The sequence below is a fragment of the Arachis hypogaea genome, chromosome 2 (genome assembly GCF_003086295.3).
Source record: "Arachis hypogaea cultivar Tifrunner chromosome 2, arahy.Tifrunner.gnm2.J5K5, whole genome shotgun sequence".
NCBI lineage: Eukaryota > Viridiplantae > Streptophyta > Magnoliopsida > Fabales > Fabaceae > Arachis > Arachis hypogaea.
Genome location: NC_092037.1, coordinates 25,421,522 through 25,429,829, shown reverse-complemented (window position 1 = coordinate 25,429,829; position 8,308 = coordinate 25,421,522). Strand labels below are relative to the sequence as shown.

The following is an 8,308-nucleotide window of genomic DNA, read 5'->3' as shown; positions in this document are numbered from 1 at the left end:
TGTTTAAAACTAGTTCGTATAAGAACTTTATTGAGACATTGAATTAGTAATAGTGGTGTCTCTATCTATAGTTGGTGACTCGACAGTTATAATAAAAAAATACAAATTTTAGATGTAAGAGCGAAATAAGATTAAGGAGTATATTATTGTAGAATTTTATTTTAAAATTTTAAAATTAGAATTTAAAAATAAAATAAATAGTGTATATTCAAATTTAATCTTGTATTTAGATTTTTTTAAGAAATTAGGATACATGTTATCGTCACCAATTTTCACCATTTGTTGATTTTTTAATTAGACAAAGACTCTATAATAAAAAGGATTAATATAATTTATACAATACATTTTTAAATACATGGAAATAAATATCAATCTTTTTGTACTCTCTTTTTGTCGTCATGTTTGTGTTTAAGTTAGATTTCTCTTGATTTTATTTTTAAATTTTAATTAGTATTGACTTTATATATTGTTTGAAGCTTGTTGGTGTAAGAAATTTGTTGAGACATTAAATTAGTAGTGCAGCTATAAAAATATACAAACTTTTAGATGTGTTCGTTACTTCGGGTTCTGGACGGATCAGTGGTGCTCTAAGAACGTGATGGATCAGTGGTGCTCTAAGAACGTGATGGTGGGAATCAACTTGGGTCTGGGTCTAGTGAGTGAGAACTGAGACTTTACGACTTTTCGAGCTGTTACGGTGCAAAAAGGGGCGAGCCACCTGCAATGACACTCCGACGATCAAGTCAGAGATTGTACAGATGGCAGTAGGTGTATGGAGGTAGTGACATACCGTGAGAAAGGGGTAAGGCCCTCCCCTTTTATTCTCAGTGTCCCAGGGTGGGTCCACAGGAATGCTTGGCACCTTCTAGAAAATTTTTCCCTCCCAGCTACCTTCCAGCTGTCATGAGTCCTGTTGGAGGAGAGGGGGTATAGGAACGTCCCTCAGGTAGGCTGTTTACGATTCGCCGGGTCGGCCGATTGGGTTGGGGCACCGCATCAGGCAGGTCGGACCGGAACAGTACCCCCAACGTGACAGCTATGGTTGTGAGAACCGTGGGTAGCGCGTTATGCTTTGGCTATCTCGTCGCTAGGTCGGTTTGCCGCCAATCGTGGTAGGGGCGTGCCCCCTACGCGCGAGTGAGGCTCGTCGCATTGAGGGAGCGTCCTTTGTTGCCTCGTTCTTCACACCGAGCATTTAATGCTCTTAATGGTTGATTCAAACCCTGCGCAAAATGTCAATCTTGTCCCTGCCTTTTGCGCTTCCGAGCGTCAGTTGTCACTTCAGTTTTCTCTTACCTTTTATGTTTCAGTTTCTAACTCTCCTACTCATTATCACATTTTAATGATTTCCCTTCTATATTATCTGAAGCGCTTCGTTGTGAATCGATTGCTTCTTCCAAATTCTTTTGGGATTCCCCAGCCCCTCTTGATCACCTCCATCAGTCTGGTAAGCACTTCCTCTTCCCATTCTTCTGCATTTTATTCTACGTTTATGCTTCTTTCCTTTATCTTGGCTTTATTCATGCTCTGCGTATTTTCTTGGGTTACATGTCTGATTTGGACCAATGCTAGGTAGACAATAGGGGGTTACCATGTTAGGTTTTCTGATTTTTTAGGCCTTTAGCTCTCACTTGACTGTAGATTATTGTAGGTTTGGCTTTTGTTTAACTACGGGTAGGCAAACTATAGTTTCTGGTATTAGTTCTGATTTCCCAACCTCATAGACTGATTTTGAGTGGTGCCCCCACTGTAGGTATGGCCCAATGTCCTGTCGCAAGGGTTCTTGTCGCGAGAGCGCTTGTAGATCGGTACGCCTGGGTGACCTCGGACGTGAAGGACACCCTCTCACAAATGACTTTAGAGGAACTCATGGAGTTCTGACGAGAGGAATACCTCTGTGGGGGAGGTCCCGAGGTAGAGAACTATGAGGTGTTTGTTCCTGACGACCAGGAACGGATATGCCATCTGAACCTGCACACTCCCCGAATATCTAATTAGATCTGGGTGTACAAAGCTATGTTCACTAACTTGGGGATTCGTATTCCCTTCTCTCCCTTTCAAATGGCGCTACTCAACCGGTGTGACATGGCATCGTCTCAACTGTATAGAAACAGTTGGGCCTCTATCCGCTGTTTTGAGATGGTTTGTGAATTTTTAGAACTGCCGGCCTCAGTGGAGGTTTTCTTGTTTCATTTTGTTCTAACGAATCCTTCTAAAGAGTGGAGGGCAAAGAAGGGATTCATGTCTTTTCGATTAGCCCAAGGTCGGAGGATCTTTGGCTTATTTGAAGATTCCTACCACAAATTTAAAGATAAATATTTCAAGGTTCGCTCTGTCGCAGGCCGGCACCCTTTCTGGTGTCTCTGGAGGGGGAACGCCGGATCCCGACCTATTGGAGTTTCAGGGTGGGTGCTAATGTGTTCACAAAGGTTACGTACAAAGGGTTGTCGCCAGAGAACAAAAACATTGCCGACGTGCTATTTGCTGTGTTTGGGAAAAATCATGTCAATCCACACCTCCTGATGGGGGACCCTGAAATGGGCAAAGCCTATATTTGTGAGTTACCCGGGTGGTCGTTGACCCCATCTTTATTTGTTTGTCCTCGTATTCTCTTGATTTTAACTGATGTTCTCATTTTGTCTTTGATTTTGCAGTATCCATCGCTGCCGACCAAGTTGGTCTTGACAATCTGATGTCCAAATTTCTTCTTAATGACGAAGACAACTCCACCACTCCTCCCGTAGATCCCACGGTTGCCTTTGGTCCTGAAGTTCAATCCTACCCTCCTCAGGGGGAAGTCGCCAGAACCAACAATAATCTAGTTCTTCCACCTGAGGAGGCTTCCGGAGAAGGGGGAGGTCCAGAACTCGCCATCATTGACAACCCTCGGAAGAGGAAACTGACTTCTTCCCCAGAAAGAGTTCTTACTTGCATGGAAAAGAACTTTGATGCTAGCTTCTTCATCGACGCTCATCTCCTTCCAGGAACTGAGGAATTTTTTGATGGCGGGGGACCTCGCTTCTCAAGCCAAGTGGATATATCGCACTCTCTTCCGGGCTGCTGCAATTGCGAGGAAAGCGGAATCCGTTCTTGCTGGTACCTGTAACCTGGAGAATAAGCTTCCAGGAGCTGTTAATTCTGTGGAGAGGGCCAAGGCAGAGGCGACTACCTTGAGGGCCCAGCTAGCCACTGCCCAGGAGAGGTTGTCGGCCTCTGACGAGGCGGTTTCCCAGCTTACTGAGCGCGAGCTTGCCTTGCAGGGGTAGGTTTCCACTGCACAAGCTCGGTGGCGGAGCTGGAGAAGGAAGCTAGAGAAGGAAATGGCTGCTTCGGTGGCCCCCACAGATGCTGCCAAAGCGGAGGTTGTTGCCCTGAAGAAGAAGAACATAGAGACTGTGAAAGAGGCGAGGGACGCCATTATGGCCACGGACAAGGCGATTAAGGCCCAGGTGAAGCTCCTAGCTCCCGAGTTTGACGTGTCCGCCGTGGGTGCCTTCAAGACCATCAGGGATGGAAAGATTATCGACCTCTCTAAGAAATGAGCTGTTTGTACTTTTATTTCTTTGTTTCTTGTTTGGTAGTTTGTAAGACAATTGTTGTCGACCCACCGTTTTGAACTTTTAGAGCCGACTTGAGGCTTTTATGTATGTTTTTTAGTTTTGAAACAATGTTACTGTAAAAACCTAAACAGAGTTGTGGCTTTTTCGTTTAAGCGTCTGAATTTTGGCCTTATTTGATAGCCGTTAATGGTAGCGTTTACGATATATAGGGTTCCCGGGGTGATTAGTCCCAAGATGCCGTATCGCCGTCAAACTGGCTGATTTCATAAGGCCAAGTAACTTGGACAATTTTAAACAATGCATTATAAGGTATTAAATTCAAAGTGAGCAAGGAACATTTAATCTACTCTGAATGCGATTATATTATGATAAACTGTGATTTACGTAAACAACCAACAAGAGATAAACAAAAAACGAGCGTTACTAAACCAGGAGATCGCTTGCCCGCCGGGAGTGCTTCGGCTTCTAGGAGTAGAATCTCCTTAGATTTATCACATTCCACATTCTGGGGACTTCCCTTCCGTCCAGTCGTTCCAGCTTATAGGCTCTGTTACCAACCACTTCCTTTATTCTGTATGGACCTTCCCAGTTGGCCGCTAACTTTCTTTCCCCCGGTGTCGGGAGACCCACGTCATTACGTCCTAGGACTAGGTCGTTTGGCTCGAAATCTCTCTTTAGCACTTTGGCATTGTAACGCAGGGCCATTCTTTGTTTTAACACCGTCTCTGATAAGTGGGCCATCTCTCTAGTCTCATCTACTAAGTCCTTCTCCATGGCCTCCTCGACTCCTCCCAAGAGTAGTCATTGGCTCAGTTCCTCAATCTCCACGGGTATTATCGCGTCAACCCCATAGGTGAGCCGGAAAAGCGTCTCCTCGGTGGAGGACTGCTACGTTGTTCGACAGGACCACAGAATCGACGCTAGCTTGTCTACCCAAGCTCCCTTCTTTTCATCAAGTCGCTTTTTAAGGCCTCGTAGGATGACCTTGTTCGCCGCCTCGACCTGGCCGTTAGATTGGGAGTGCTCAATAGACGAGAACTTTTGCTTTATCCCTAAACCGGCAAGAAATTTTCTGAACTTCTTGTCGAAAAACTGCGTCCCGTTGTCTGAGATGACGACCTCTGGGATTCCGAATCTGGCTATTACTTGTCTCCACAATTTCCGGCAATTTGCCGAGGATATACTGGCCAACGGCTCGGCCTCTACCTACTTCATTTAATAATCGATAGCGACAATTAGGTACTTGACTTGTTCGGGCCCGACCGGGAAAGGCCCTAAGAGGTCGACACCCCCATTGGGAGAATGGTCGGGAGGCCATCAGTAGGCTAAGTTCAGCCGCCGGCACCTTGTGAAAGTTGGCGTTTTCCTGGCATCTTCTGCATTTCTTCACGAACTCCTTGGAATCCGTCATCATTGAGGGCCAATAGTAGCCGTCCCTGACGAGTTTTTGGGCTAAGGCCTTTCCTCCGATGTGGTGGCCACAACACCCTTCCTGGACTTCGCTTAATACGTAGTCCGTCTGGTCGGGACGCAGGCACTTCAATAGGGGTTGGTTCAGCCCTTTTTTGAATAGCTGGCCTTGTATTATTGTATGCTTGGCTGCTTCTCTCCTTAGTGCTTTCGCCGTCTTTTTGGCATCTGGGAGTTTACCGTTTTCCAAAAAACTGGTGATCGGGTCCATCCATGAAGGGAGGTCGGCCGCCCGGGTTATATGTAAGGTCACTATTGGTTCCTTCACCAAACCTTGAATTAGAGAGCGGTTCCCCGTCCCTGGTTTCGTGCTCGCCATTTTTGATAGAAGATCAGCCTGTATGTTCCTCTCCCTCAGAACATGCTGTACCGTGACCTCGTCAAACTCCTCGCTCAGCTTTTTGACCTTCTCCAAGTATTTTTGCAGCAATGAGTCCTTGGCTTAATACGTTTCATTGATCTGCGATGTGACGACCTGAGAGTCACTGCATACTTCCACTCTGGTGGCCCCGACTTCCCTTGCCAAGAGTAGGCCACCAAGAAGGGCCTCACACTCCGCTTGGTTATTGGACACCGGGAACTCGAACTTAACTGATTGCTCATACACGACTCCAGTTGGGCTTTCTAGGATGATCCCCGCTCCTCCGAATGTTTGGTTGGAGGCTCCGTCTACATGAGTTTCCACCGTATGCTCGGTGTCTCGGGGGGGTTTCCCATTACTTCGACCAAAAAATTGGCCATTGCTTGGGCCTTGATTGCATGTCTGGGCTCGTACTGTAAGTCATACTGAGACAATTTGATTGCACAGGACATCATCCTTCCCGCCAGGTCGGGTTTTTGCAACACTTGACGGATCGCTTGGTCCGTCCTGACGATTACCTGGTGTCCTTGGAAGTATTGTCGCAACCTATGGGAGGAGGTCAGGAGCGCATATGTCAGCTTTTCCACTTTACTGTACCTCAGCTCTGCCCCTTACAACGCCTTGCACACAAAGTAGATCGGCTACTGAATCTTCGCTTCTTCCCGTACCAGGACAGTCATCAAAGCCTCATCAGTTACTGCTAAGTACAAGTATAGTGTCTCTCTATTTCTAGGTTTTTCAAGGACAAGTGGTGCCGAGATTATATTCTTGAAGTGATTGAAGGCTTCCTCGCACGCTGGGGTCCATTCGAACACTATCCCTTTTTCCATCAAGTTGAAGAACGGAAGAGATTTGGCAGCCGACGCACCAAAAAATCTGGATAACGCCGTGAGTCTTCCCGCCAGTCTCTGTACATCTTTGACACATCCCGGGCTCATCATCCGTAAAATTGCTTCGCATTTCTCCGGGTTGGCTTCCAATCCTCTTTAGGTTATTATAAAATCCAAGAACTTCCCGGCTTCCATGGCGAAGGCCTTGAGGGGGGTTAAGCCTCATCTAGTGCAGCCGAAGAGATGCGAACACGGCCTCTAGATCAGTGATGAGTTCTTCGGCCTGGGTGGTCTTCACTAGGATGTCGTCTACGTACACTTCCACTGTCTTGCCGATAAGACTACTAAATACCTTGTTCATCAGCCTTTGATACATAGCTCCTACGTTTTTTAGTCCAAACAGTATCACTTTGTAGCAGTATGTACCCCCTAACGTTATGAACGCCGTTTTCTCCTCGTCGGGCCGGTGCATTGGTATCTGGTTGTAGCCAGAAGATGCGTCCATGAAACTCAAATATCGAGACCCCGCAGCTGCGTCTACTAGGGCATCAATGTTAGAGAGGGGGAAGGAATCCTTGTGACAGGCTTTGTTGAGATCAGAATAATCCATGCACATTCTCCATTTTCCATTGGCTTTCTTGACTAGGACTACGTTCAACAGCCAAGTCGAGTAGTCTAGTTCTCGGATGAACCCCGCTTCCAGTAGGCTGGCCGTTTGCCTAGCCACCTCGTCAGCTCTTTCCTGGGACATTTTTCTTCTTCTTTGTGCCATCGGTTTAGCATCTGCCTTTATAGCTAGGTGGTGTGACATGAACTGGGGGTCAATCCCTGGCATGTCGGCTGGTGTCTAGGCGAACAGGACACCGTTTTCCTGAATCATTTCCACCAATAGTTCTTTCAAGTCATGAGGGAGGTTTCTATTCATGAAGGTGAACTTTTCTTCTGAGTCGCTGACCCTGAACTTCTTGAGGTCTCCTTTAGGTTCTGGCCTGGGCTTGTCATCAACCCTAGCGTCTAAATCAGCGAGGAAGACCCCGGATGCCTCTTTGGACTTCTTTCTTAAGGAGAGACTGGCGTTGTCACACGCGACCACCGTTTCCAAATCCCCCTTGATGGATCCAACCGACCCATCATCAGCAACAAACTTCATCATTAGTAGCTTGGTACAAATCACTGCTCCGAACTCATTGATGGTTTTTCTTCCCAAGATGAGGTTGTAGGCCGTGGAGTCCCTTAGAACAACGAACTCCGCCATTACCGACCTCTTCCCTCGACCTCCTTCTATAGAGACTGGTAGGGAGACTACCCCATCAGGCTTGATAAAGTTATCGCCTAAGCTGACCACACCGTGTTGGTGGGTTTTCAGGTCAGTGTCTCGGAGGCCCAAAGCATCAAACATGTTACGGAACATGATGTTCAAATCGGCTCCGGTGTCTACGAGGATTCGCCTGACTAGGCCGGTTCCCACTCTTGCTGTGATTACCATAGGAGGGTTTTCTGGCAAGTTGTCGAACCATTGATCCTCTGGTCCGAATGATATTGATAGGACCCTCTTGGAGGAAGGCACGGGACTAGACGATGACACAGCCAAGACTTTGGCATCTTTCCTGCATGCCGACTTCGACCTGGGGGAACATCTCTCCCGACTACATCATTCACAATAGTGAGGCTACGTTCATTGTCCTCCTAGGGTTCTTGTCTTGGTCTCACGGCGCGGCTCTTGTCATCGCCAAATCAGTCACAATCCCGCCTCTTGGGTTCTCTTATGAGGTGAGAAAACTCTGCAGCTTACCTTCCCATATCGCCTACTCCAGAGCATCCTTCAAATCGAAACAATCTTGGGTCTTGTGGCCGAAGCCCTTGTGGTAGTCGCAGTAGAGGTTTTTGTTCCTTCCAGTTCTATCCTTGAGTTGTCGGGGCTTCGACAGTATGCCTTTGTCGGCTATCTGTTGGTATACCTCGACGATCGGGGCTGTCAGGGGGTGTAGTTAGTAAACTTCCCTACCCGTAGGAATGGCTTGAAGGCTCTAGCTGGCACTCCGTCCTTGGAGTGCTCCTTAGGTCTTTCCCTGTTACCGGGCTGACAA

The 8,308-nt window shown here is 47.1% G+C and overlaps 1 protein-coding gene across 1 annotated transcript; it reads right to left on the bottom strand.

Moving 5' to 3' along the window:
• Nucleotides 1-4,584: 4,584 nt before the first annotated feature.
• Nucleotides 4,585-6,329, bottom strand: LOC140176881 (uncharacterized). The gene is made up of 4 exons (XM_072208440.1): nucleotides 6,060-6,329; nucleotides 5,910-5,937; nucleotides 5,524-5,804; nucleotides 4,585-5,436 (listed from the first exon to the last, which is right to left on the bottom strand). The coding sequence occupies exons 1-4, from the start codon at nucleotides 6,327-6,329 to the stop codon at nucleotides 4,585-4,587; spliced, it is 1,431 nt and encodes a 476-aa protein (XP_072064541.1).
• Between the last annotated feature and the right edge of the window lie 1,979 nt (nucleotides 6,330-8,308).

Excerpts from the sequence above, each read along its gene's own strand:
- LOC140176881 (XM_072208440.1), bottom strand. The coding sequence starts at position 6,329 with ATGAGCCCGGGATGTGTCAAAGATGTACAGAGACTGGCGGGAAGACTC. Across the intron at positions 5,938-6,059 it reads AGGCTTTGATGACTGTCCTG|GTTGCGACAATACTTCCAAG; the intron begins GTACGGGAAGAA and ends CTCCTCCCATAG. Across the intron at positions 5,437-5,523 it reads TCGGGGCCACCAGAGTGGAA|GTCAAAAAGCTGAGCGAGGA; the intron begins GTATGCAGTGAC and ends TACTTGGAGAAG.